The sequence below is a fragment of the Trachurus trachurus genome (assembly GCF_905171665.1).
Source record: "Trachurus trachurus genome assembly, chromosome: 22".
Lineage (NCBI taxonomy): Eukaryota > Metazoa > Chordata > Actinopteri > Carangiformes > Carangidae > Trachurus > Trachurus trachurus.
In genome coordinates, this window is record NC_139907.1 from 14,319,706 (window position 1) to 14,332,048 (window position 12,343).

The following is a 12,343-nucleotide window of genomic DNA, read 5'->3' on the forward strand; positions in this document are numbered from 1 at the left end:
ACTAGTGGCAGGAAAAAACAATCATTACCATTCAGTCATGTTTCATGTGAGCATCGGTTATCTTTAGTAATGGATATGTTGCAAGTGCTATTTTTCAAGGAATTAATTATTTCGATGTGTGTGAGTAGTGGGAAAATGGCACAATATATGTGTGAAGACAGAAACAAATATTAGTTATATGCACACATTTGTGTGACATTTACTGTATGTCAGATATACAGACAGGTGACAAAAGAAAACCCTGAGAAAGAGTGGTCAGTGAATGCTTTAATGAATATAAAAATATGAAACATGTGCTATGGCCTTATGATATTCAAATAAAGCTTGCTTTCAAAAGTTTTCTTGTTGAAGAAGTACAGTTTAATTTTAGTCTGGACATAAGTTGAACAAAACATTTTGATTTAGACCAGGCTTCATGTCCCTTTTGGTGACTATTACATTTACTTTTATTTAATTTTCTTAAATGAAGACTTATTGGTATCTTGTATGAATTATAAAATTCCATTATCATATTATCATACCACATCTCCCTGTTTACACCACAATTAACAGACCTGTTTTGGTAATCACAGTTACAGTTATTGTTCTGATGGCTTCCTTCATCTTCTTTAATATGCATATGTACCCAACTAATCTTCTTCCACTTCTGAACCGATTTCAAGACAAGAAGCAGAGCTCATGTGATGCGAAAGCAGTGCTGCAAACACTTCATTAAGATAAACATCTACCTTTAACAAGCAGCAAGACAGGTAGAGTGAAGGCAGGAGCAATGCAATGCTTTGACACAGAGAAGCAGATCATCTTCAGTCATTTACATTTACACTTTCCTCCAGTTCCGATGCAAAGTAAGTGAGAGAATGTCCATCTTCCCATTCAAAGTTACATTGATTTAAAAAAAAAGATGCATTATTTCATTTCATAGCGAGAACAACCTCTGACAATGACCTGTGACATCCCAGAAGCTCCAGCAGACTACAACTTAAAATTCAAAGGTCTTGGAGTCATGAACTGCTTGACCATCTCATCTGTGACTTCTTTGCGTCTCTCTTGATGCTCAGCGATTATTGGCTGCAGAGTCTCGATCAAAATCTTCTTCAGTTCTCCTGTCAGAAGAGCTCCACTCGAGTAGTCCTGCAGAGAGAGGAGGTGTGGTGAGCATGCACAAAAGAATTTTATGATGACGATGAGAGAAGAATGAAAAACAAGATGAAGAGATCATGTGAAGTCTAATCACAAAGATCAGGGAAAACAAATCCCTACATGTTGAGGCAGACAGCCGCCCAAGCTGCACCTAGTTCTAAATATATCGGATGAATCTCAAAGTGAATGCAAGATCATCTTCAAGTTGAATAAATATCTTAGACACAATAAAGCTGTGTTCTGGCTCACTTGAACAGAGCAAAGGATGTAATTACAGTGACCCAAGATCTTAAACGTTATCATAACAATATTCAAGAAAAATGTAGCAACAAAATGACACCATCCATGTTGAATTATTACGTAAGAGAGAGGGTAAACCAGATTACAGGATGGGTCTGAAATCTATTCTTTCATTAAGACCCTGTTACACCAAGATCCAAAAGGTCTTCCTGTTATACCTTGAGATAATGTATGATTTGGCACACAAAACTGAAGTTCAAATTAGTGTGATTATCAAAGGAAATTAGGTCTGAAAATTCATATTTGATTCCTTTCTTCTTTGCACCCTCACCTGTTTGATCTTCTCCAGACGTTCATCATCATCCAGGAAGAAGGTCAGGTACATGAAGGAGACGTCTATATCTGGGTTTCCACCGTACTTCCTGTGGTCTTCCTCTGTGTCTTTCCCCCCGGAGAATGCGTGTTTGTTGACCTGTAGGTGACAGTTTCACAAATCAGCCACTCAGCAAACACAGGCAATATGAATCTGACTGGTATCTACTGACTCGTGATAACAGGTAGTAGCAGAACCTTATCTTTGATCTGTTTGGGTGTGTCTGTGAGGAAGATGGAGGAGTTGGCATCACTGGCGCTCATCTTCGTCTGTGCCCCCTGCAGGGCGGGGAAGAAGGTGGAGTGCAGCAGTGCTGGTTTGGGATAGCCGATCCTTGGAGCTACATCACGGGTCATCCTGAAGTAAGGATCCTGCACAGAAACAGATACACATGCAACTTAAAACAATGAATGCCAGCACCTAGTGTCTTTATGTATTACTGAAATGCTGTCCTGACCTGGTCTATGGCACAGGGGATAAGACACTGTATGTCCTTCCTGCCTCCAAAGATCTGGGGGAAAGAGTTACTGAAGGATGGGGCAGCCTGGATGGCTGGGAAGCTGATCTTTCCTGGTTGGATTAAAAAAAAAAAAAAAAACACATTTCAGAATTAGGACATGATAAAGTAAAACCACATTTACAAGATAATACCAAAACATTTTAGCCAACATGAAAATGTGACAGTATTTAACTTGTCAAGGGGCGAATTTAGAAAAGAGCCTCCGTTAAGACTTTTGCTCACATGTCTGGGTTAAGTTTGACAACCTATTTTTTTTGTTAGAAGAAACCTATAGAAGGAATTTTAGGGGTGTTGTCATCTTGATTTTTTTTGCTGGTGACCACTAGAGGCGCTAGAATATTCAAATTCTCAATTCAGGCATATGGTCACTTTTGTGAGATACTGTATGTTCAATCAAGCACAGAAAGTGAAACTGATGTCAAAAGCATGGTGCAGAGCTCTAGCTCCAGAAGGGGGGGCTGCTGCTAAATTTTGGAAGACCCTCATCTTAAATTAGCATATCCCATTAGCCTACTAGTTAGAATCTTGAATATTATAATTGCAAAATAAAAGATGCTTATTATGTGTATGTCAAAAACACCTATAAAAAAGTCATATTTTTTTAACCAATATTGGCCAAAATATAGCAATACAATTAAAAATTGCTTTTTCAATTGGTGTTTTATCCATTTCCCTAAATATAAAATCTTGAACATTGAAAATTATGCATATAAACTGTACATTTTGACTATTATTGTGACCATATGCATGAATTGAGTATTTGAATGTTATAGCGCCTCTAGTGGTCACCAGCAAAAAAAAAATCCAAGATGACAACACCCCTATTATTACTCCTAGGGGTTCCTTCTAACAAAAAAATAAGGTCAAACTTTACCCAGAAGAGTGAGCATTGTTATCAATCTTAGGGTTTGCCCCCTGACTAAACCCAGGAAGCAGTTTCACGAAATTCAGTATGCTTTGTTTTTTCCATCATTGAAGACATTTCAGTTTCATCAGTCTTACCAATGCAGTCACTGTCTGTGAAGCCAAAGATGCCTTTGACCTGGTTAAATGTGACATGCTTCTGGATCCTAACCACATTCCTGTAGAACTCAGGGGATGATCTGTGAAAAATAAGTTGAAATTATTCAATCAAAAAGCAAAACAGTTCAGGCTACAATAATGAATAACTGTGGTAGATCTTGCGTTGTTGATTCTAGGAAGCCTCTGCAGCAAGGTCTACCAGGCAGTAAGATAAGGTTGATAACTGTCATATTTTACCCCATGTAGTCCAGATCAGAGAAGATGAAGGTTTTGTTGACATCGAAGCCGCAGGCAATGATGTCCTTGGCATTTTCCAGAGCAAAGTGGTGGCAGTCCTCTAGTTTTAGATCCTTCCACAGGTACTTTTCATCATCAGTCATCTGGATCACCAGAGGAATGTCAAACACATCCTGGAGCCACCTGAAGAAATGAGACTTCAGTTATTAGTTAAAATCAACAGAAAAAAAACCTACAAGTAAATTCAGGTACATGAGTGAAGGACTGAGATCATAACTTGATGAGTTAACTCACTTGGTGAAGATGAAGGGGATGAGGTGACCAACGTGCATGGCTTCAGAGGAAGGACCTCTGCCGGTGTACAGGTAGAAGGACTGCTGCTTCTCGCATGCATCCAGCACCTGATGCATATCTCTATCAAAAGCAGAGAAAAGAGGTGAGTGATTCTTCGACATGATATAAACCCATGAGTTTTCACATCACATTCTTGACATCGTCTGATGTTGTCAAGCTCAAAGATTGAAGAAGATACAGTAATTGCAAAACAGATGAAACCTTGTCGGCTCCTAAAAATGCTGACCTGTGTGAAAAGAAGATTCCTCTCCTGAGAAAGTGATGAGGTTTTTGTCCCGAGACTTTTTCTATTCTGTCCACCAGCTCCTTTTCAATTTTACTGCTGCCAAACCTCACTACAGAAACATAGGACAAAATGTAAATTACTCAGCGTGAAGTACACTACCATATATGGGCTATTTGCACAGCTCCACTACTTCCTGAACTTAATGCTGCTCCTTTGTTTCCTGTCTTACATTTTTGGACAAACTGATCAATCCAGGTGTGTCTGACCATTGTGACTACTCAAACACACCTGGATTAATCAGTTTGTCCAAAAATGTAAGACAGGAAATAAAGGAGCAGCATTAAGTTCAGGAAGTAGTGGAGCTGTGCAAAGAGCCCATTGCTGATATTCATATTCAGAGTCCTAAAGTATGAATAAAACATACAGCTTCAGTTCTTCAAGTAAAAGCTCATTTACCTATGAGTTTGTCGTAGTCGACCCCCTTGGCGCTGGTGGTGGAGACGTTCCATGGGTCAACTGTGTCGTTATCATCTGCCTCCTCTGCTGCTGGCCCATTGTCGGGGACAGCTGAGTTTTCTGAGGGTGGACATTCTGCTTTGTAATCCTGACCCGTCGCCTGTTTGTAGTCCATTTTCAATTTTAGCAGTAACTTAACAGCATAAAATTTCAACCTGGAGAAGCCAAAGAATGCTGCCTGTCAGAGGAAAACCTCAGAAATGAAAGCAAACAACAAAACCTCAGAAACGAAAGCAAACAACAAAACTCACCACACTTGAATCACACAAGAGGGGGATGGGGGAGTGCAGGACAAAAGGAGGAGTAGACAGATGACACACAAGATAAAGAGATGGAAAAAAAAATTACCGCTCAAACGAATTTACTTTCTGTCAACAGGTTCTTGAATGTAACTCGGTCAAAGTCAGACATATTCTTAAGATCTTTTGCAGTTCTGTTAGGTCCTGCATTATATACATGCTGACCAAGTTAGACATGTCAGACTTGTATGGGCTCGGAGAAAATCGCTTTGTCGTCCCACGTTACTTTCGACCCTGCTCTCCTGAACAGCGGCATCAATTTCAACCTGGAGAAGCCAAACAATGCTGTCAGAGGAAAACCCCAGAAACGAAAGCAAACAACAAAACCCCGGAAAATTAGTTTTCTAACTGATCAATAAACTTTCAGGTCAAATCCAAATCTTGAAAAAAGAAAAAAAAGACTTCAATACCTCTGTGTCTTTTTCTCAGGTTTTACTGGTGTCCCCAGCTGACATGGTGAAGGTGCGTCTGCAGTGTCAGAGGGTTGCGTGAAAAAAGAAGGCTAAATTCATTGTTTAATGATTTGTTGTCTCTATGAGAACAGGTGTTTTTGACAGGAGAAATGCTAAGAGTTACTAATTAAAATAGGATGGCTCAATTCTATTTGTGTCACAGTGAGTCATGAAAATGTGACAGTACCAATGACATGACATGACCTATACTAAGGCCAAGAGGCTGAAGCAGCTTCTTGGAATCCAGCCTATTATTACTTATAGGCTACCTTTACTTTTTCTACAATGACTTGTATCTTACATGAAAAAGAAGGGTGTGTGGTCTCATACCCTAAAATGCCAAAATGGCAAAAATTTATGTGCGAAGACCTATTAAAAACAAATAGTTATATGTAGTGATGAGGCCCCGTGAATGTGTCGAATCTTTCAGGCTAATGGCTTCACGAAAAGGCTGATCACACCTTTAACAGCTCATTTGGGAGTACTGATATCTGCTGGTCATTTGATGTAGGCCTACAGCAGTCCTGTGATGTCAAATGTGGGCTACATGATGATGAGATGTGTGTAATAAATTTGAGTCATTCAAAAAGAATCTGTTCTCAACGCCATGGGTAGTGTTGTTTCAAGAATTACATTTGTTAGCCAGCCTACATATTGTTGAGGAATCCTATTTACTGGGGGGGGGGGCTGTGACTATGCCCGCGGACCTCCGTTACATATGAACACACCTGCCATCCTCCATGTGATTGATTTCAGGAGATATACATTATGTTTAACCTTCTTAGTTGGGAGATATCATGTCAAAGTGCTCACCAACTGATTATGTCTTCAGCCTTTTTGTTGGACCCATGTTCTCTGCAAGTGCAGTGACGATCCTCAGATCACGTAGCACACACCGCGGCTTTTTCAAACTCGAACCACACGTGGTTTCAGAGAAACGGGGCCTCGTTTGTCTTTGATCAAAGACGGTTTGATTACGTGATATTCTGACAAATGATACGTGCTTCTACACAGGTTTCATTTGGACACGCCCCCTTTTGCTCGACAAAGACCTCGGTGTCAGACGTAACATCACTAGTTATGCACACATTTTGTGACACTTTCTGTATGTCAGATATAGGTGACAAAAGAAAACCCTGAGAAAGAGTGGTCAGTGAATACTTTGATGATTATAAAAATGTGAAACATGAGCTATAGCCTTATGATATTCAAATAAAGCTTGCTTTCAAAAGTTTTCTTGTTGAATGAAGTACAGTTTAATTTTAGTCTGGACATAAGTTGAACAAAACATTTTGATTTAGACCAGGCTTAGAGAGAAAGCTGATTCATTTCCCTTTTGGTGACTATTACATTTGCTTTAATATTCTTAAATGAAGACTTATTGGTATCTTGTATGAATTATAATATTCCATTATCATATTATCATAGCACATCTCCCTGTTTACACCACAATTAACAGACCTGTTTTGGTAATCACAGTTACAGTTATTGTTCTGATGGCTTTCTTCATCTTCTTTTATATGCATATGTACTCAACTAATCTTCTTCCTCTTCTGAACCGATTTCAAGACAAGAAGCAGAGCTCATGTGATGCGAAAGCAGTGCTGCAAACACTTCATTAAGATAAACATGTACCTTTGACAAGCAGCATGACAGGTAGAGTGAAGGCAGGAGCAATGCAATGCTTAGTTTTGACACAGAGAAGCAGATCATCTTCAGTCATTTACATTTACACTTTCCTCCAGTTCTGATGCAAAGTGAGACAATGTCCATCTTCCCATTCAAAGTAACGTTGATTTCAGATGAAAAAAAAAAAAAAGCATTATTTCATTTCATAGTAAGAACAACCTCTGACAATGACCCGTGACATCCCAGAAGCTCCAGCAGACTACAACTTAAAATTCAAAGGTCTTGGAGTCATGAACTGCTTGACCATCTCATCTGTGACTTCTTTGCGTCTCTCTTGATGCTCAGCGATTATTGGCTGCAGAGTCTCGATCAAAATCTTCTTCAGTTCTCCTGTCAGAAGAGCTCCACTCGAGTAGTCCTGCAGAGAGAGGAGGTGTGGTGAGCATGCACAAAAGAATTTTATGATGACGATGAGAGAAGAATGAAAAACAAGATGAAGAGATCATGTGAAGTCTAATCACAAAGATCAGAAAAGGGACAACGAGGAGTTTCTATTTGGTTATATAAAAGTCTCACATTAATGTGGATGAATCTACGCTACCCACACTTGTTAATGGCTCCATTTTTGATAAATATATTGTTTTGTCTCTATCGTTATTTTGTTATTATTATTAGTGGTGGAAATGCTGGGCGAGCCGACCAGTGTTTCCTTACTTTCGGTTTCGCGGACGCTGCCCGGCGGAATCGCCATTTATGGTCGGAATTATGTGATCGTCTTCGAACATCTGACTTTCATTGTTGATGAATGAAAACATTCTGGGCAAGACGTCTGTCTTGTGCCGGTCCAAGAATTTCAACGTGCGCACGGAGGCTCATGGTAAATGTAGTATGAGAACACTTCGCTTTCCAAAACTCCTCGTTGTCCCTTTAAGGCAGACAGCCGTCCAAGCTGCACCTATATACTAGTTCTAAATTTATCGGATAAATCTCAAAGTGAATGCAAGATCATCTTCAAGTTGAATAAATATCTTAGGCACTATCAAAGGAAATGAGGTCTGAAAATTCATATTTGATTCCTTTCTTCTTTGCACCCTCACCTGTTTGATCTTCTCCAGACGTTCATCATCATCCAGGAAGAAGGTCAGGTACATGAAGGAGACATCTATATCTGGGTTTCCACCGTACTTCCTGTGGTCTTCCACTGTGTCTTTCCCCCCGGAGAATGCGTGTTTGTTGACCTGTAGGTGACGGTTTCACAAATCAGCCACTCAGCAAACACAGGCAATTTGAATCTGACTGATAACTACTGAATCGTGATAACAGGTAGTAGCAGAACCTTATTTTTGATCTGTTTGGGTGTGTCTGTGAGGAAGATGGAGGAGTTGGCATCACTGGCGCTCATCTTCGTCTGTGCCCCCTGCAGGGCGGGGAAGAAGGTGGAGTGCAGCAGTGCTGGTTTGGGATAGCCGATCCTTGGAGCTACATCACGGGTCATCCTGAAGTAAGGATCCTGCACAGAAACAGATATACATGCAACTTAAAACAATGAATGCCAGCACCTAGTGTCTTTATGTATTACTGAAATTCTGTCCTGACCTGGTCTATGGCACAGGGGATAAGACACTGTATGTCCTTCCTGCCTCCAAAGATCTGTGGGAAAGAGTTACTGAAGGATGGGGCAGCCTGGATGGCTGGGAAGCTGATCTTTCCTGGTTGGATAAAAAAAAAAAAAAAACACATTTCAGAATTAGGACATGATAAAGTAAAACCACATTTACAAGATAATACCAAACATTTTAGCCAATTATAGACATGAAAATGTGACAGTATTTAACCCAGGATTTCCATCATTGAAGACATTTCAGTTTTATCAGTCTTACCAATGCAGTCACTGTCTGTGAAGCCAAAGATGCCTTTGACCTGGTTAAATGTGACATGCTTCTGGATCCTAACCACATTCCTGTAGAACTCGGGGGATGATCTGTGAAAAATAAGTTGAAATTAGTCCATCAAAAAGCAAAACAGTTCAGGCTACAATAAGGAACCATATACTATAACTCAGTTACATGATTAACTGTGGTAGATCTTGCGTTGTTGATTCTAGGAAGCCTCAGCAGCAAGGTCTACCAGGCAGTAAGATAAGGTTGATAACTGTCATATTTTACCCCATGTAGTCCAGATCAGAGAAGATGAAGGTTTTGTTGACATCGAAGCCGCAGGCAATGATGTCCTTGGCATTTTCCAGAGCAAAGCGGTGGCAGTCCTCTAGTTTTAGATCCTTCCACAGGTACTTTTCATCATCAGTCATCTGGATCACCAGAGGAATGTCAAACACATCCTGGAGCCACCTGAAGAAACAAGACTTTGGTTATTAGTTAAAATCAACAGGTAAATTCAGGTACATGAGTGAAGGACTGAGATCATAACTTGATGGGTAAAACTCACTTGGTGAAGATGAAGGGGATGAGGTGACCAACGTGCATGGCTTCAGAGGAAGGACCTCTGCCAGTGTACAGGTAGAAGGACTGCTGCTTCTCGCATGCATCCAGCACCTGATGCATATCTCTATCAAAAGCAGAGATTAGAGGTGAGTGATTCTTCGACATGATATAAACCCATGAGTTTTCACATCACATTCTTGCCATCGTCTGATGTTGTCAAGCTCAAAGATTGAAGAAGATACAGTAATTGCATAACAAAACAGATGAAACTTTGTCGGTTCCTAAAAATGCTGACCTGTGTGAAAAGAAGATTCCTCTCCTGAGAAAGTGATGAGGTTTTTGTCCCGAGACTTTTTCTATTCTGTCCACCAGCTCCTTTTCAATTTTACTGCTGCCAAACCTCACTACAGAAACATAGGACAGAATGTAAATTACTCAGCTTGAAGTACACTACCATATATGGGCTATTTGCACAGCTCCACTACTTCCTGAACTTAATGCTGCTCCTTTGTTTCCTGTCTTACATTTCTGGACAAACTGATTAATTAACCAGACAGGAAATAAAGTTCAGGAAGTAGTGGAGCTGTGCAAAGAGCCCATTGCTGACATTCATATTCAGAGTCCTAAAGTATGAATAAAACATACAGCTTCAGTTCTTCAAGTAAAAGCTCATTTACCTATGAGTTTGTCGTAGTCGACCCCCTTGGCGCTGGTGGTGGAGACGTTCCATGGGTCAACTGTCTCGTTATCATCTGCCTCCTCTGCTGCTGGCCCATTGTCGGGGACAGCTGAGTTTTCTGAGGGTGGACATCCTGCTTTGTAATCCTGACCCGTCGCCTGTTTGTAGTCCATTTTCAATTTTAGCAGTGACTGAACAGCGGCATCAATTTCAACCTGGAGAAGCCGAACAATGCTGTCAGAGGAAAACCCCAGAAACAACAAAACCCCAGAAATGAAAGCAAACAAATTTCACCACACTTGAATCACACAAGAGGGGGGTGGGGGAGTGCAGGACAAAAGGAGAAGCAGACAGATGATAAGATAAAGAGATGACGCAAAGTCATAAGAAGAAAACAAACAAAACCCAACCCGTCCATGTAGACAAGAAGAATGCGTTCTCGTTTTTTTTTTTTGCGATGGTGTCATTTACTAACAAATTACGAGGTACAAATACAGTTTTTACAAGGTAGTTTACGATAACTTACCTTCTCAGCTTTAGCTGTTTTCAAGGCTCTGACTGTCTCTCCTTGTGTGTTTAGTTTCTCATACAGCTCCATTGGACTTGTCGCTGCTTCCCCGTCACCCTGACAGTCTGTCATCTTCTCCAAGCTGTCCAAGACATAGAGAGAGAGAGAGAGAGAGAAGGAAAACAATTAGTTGTGGTGAAGATAAACATGACATGACATGACATTTATACAAAATAAAGCAGCACGTGTTGCACTTATGTGTGGAATAAGGTCGAATATTTGTCAAATGCATGCCAGTCTTGGTTGGCTGGATGTTAAGCACAGATTGTCATATTTGTTGATGGTTTTTCTTAGAAATATTATAACAACTAAAATGCCATACATTTTGTATATAAAATTATCTTTTAGTTCAAACATACATAATGGGCTCTTTGCACAGCTCCACTACTTCCTGAATTTAATGCTGCTCCTTTATTTCCTGTTTTACATTATTGGACAAACTGATTAATCCAGGTGTGTCTGAGTAATCACAATGGTCAGACACACCTGGATTAATCAGGTTCAGGAAGTAGTGGAGCTGTGCAAAGAGCCCATTATTCAACTCGACATGCTGCTGGAGGTTATTTTATTTTACCCAGGGCACTCTCTCAAGGTACAGTATTATATAGAGCTATGAAGGAGTGGAATGCCCTTCCGAATTATGTTATACAACAAAGAAACATGGTTAGTTTTAAAGTAAAAACTAAGAGATTATTATTTTGATCGCAATTTTGACCATTAGTAGCCTATATTTGTAAATTGGGTCCTGGTATCCTTGTTGTGTAGTGATTCAATGTAGGAGCGGGTAATATATCATTTTAAGTGTTTGTCTTGGATGTTTTGTTTTTATGTGTATGTATTAAGTATGTGTTTTCTGTATGTATTTTTGTTTTTATGTATTAATGTGTTGTGTGTTGATGGTTTGTATTTGTCATTTATTATGATGAAAAGACCCCAGGAAGAATAACTGCTGCGTGGCAAAAGCTAATGGGGATCTAAATAAACAAAACAAAAACATGTGATAGATTACATCTAGATCTAAGTCACCACTTCAAGTGAGACTATTACTTTCCACATCACTTTACCATATGTGAACACAGAACAGCTCTCTTAGCTAGCTATTGAAGAGATACGCGTCTGATACAGCCAGTTATTTATATCTCTGTTACCATGGTACATATATGACCCAGTAAGTAAAATTGTAAAAAAGGAAACAATAGGACTAACAACTATATAAGAGTCAATACAAAAACTAGCCGGCATACCGTATGATTCTCTTCACACAGGAGGACTGACAGCTTGCATCAGCTTCATGGATGTATTATATTAACAGCTTGAGATTAGATCAGCTTGAGCGAGGTGGTACTCGGATTAAATTCTTCCGACGCAACACGGATTCCTCAATAGTTCCGCTTTACAATCGATAATGCGAAAAAAAACAACGTTAGGATCTGAATTATATAAATTTATATCAAATAAAGCTTCCTGTTTTTTTTCCAGATAAACCATACGTAAATCCAAAAGCCTACATATAATGTTAGTAATCTTAAAGCGGTGTATATCGGCGGGGTGGGACAGCCCGTTCGTTCCTGCCGGTCGCTTTCAAAATAAAAGTTCAACACTTAGTTTGACGAACACGAGGCCATTGGCCAAATCGAATCTTCACT

At 39.8% G+C, this 12,343-nt stretch overlaps 1 protein-coding gene across 3 annotated transcripts; it reads right to left on the bottom strand.

Moving 5' to 3' along the window:
• Positions 1-260: 260 nt before the first annotated feature.
• On the bottom strand, positions 261-11,994 carry wars1 (tryptophanyl-tRNA synthetase 1). Of its 3 annotated transcripts, none has more exons than XM_083998232.1 (12): positions 11,942-11,994; positions 10,656-10,779; positions 5,171-5,194; positions 4,570-4,762; positions 4,114-4,222; positions 3,828-3,947; positions 3,534-3,716; positions 3,276-3,376; positions 2,211-2,323; positions 1,951-2,124; positions 1,712-1,852; positions 261-1,131 (listed from the first exon to the last, which is right to left on the bottom strand). In XM_083998232.1, exons 2-12 carry the CDS (start codon positions 10,767-10,769, stop codon positions 973-975), a joined length of 1,431 nt encoding a protein of 476 aa, XP_083854358.1. In that variant the 5' UTR covers positions 10,770-10,779; positions 11,942-11,994; the 3' UTR covers positions 261-972. The 3 variants fall into 3 exon arrangements, with proteins under 3 accessions (XP_083854358.1, XP_083854360.1, XP_083854359.1); XM_083998234.1 differs by lacking the exon at positions 5,171-5,194 and adding an exon at positions 10,320-10,344 and having other exon boundaries at positions 4,570-4,761; XM_083998233.1 differs by lacking the exons at positions 261-1,131; positions 1,712-1,852; positions 1,951-2,124; ... (5 more) ...; positions 4,570-4,762; positions 5,171-5,194 and adding exons at positions 6,631-7,427; positions 8,107-8,247; positions 8,346-8,519; ... (4 more) ...; positions 9,746-9,854; positions 10,128-10,344.
• Between the last annotated feature and the right edge of the window lie 349 nt (positions 11,995-12,343).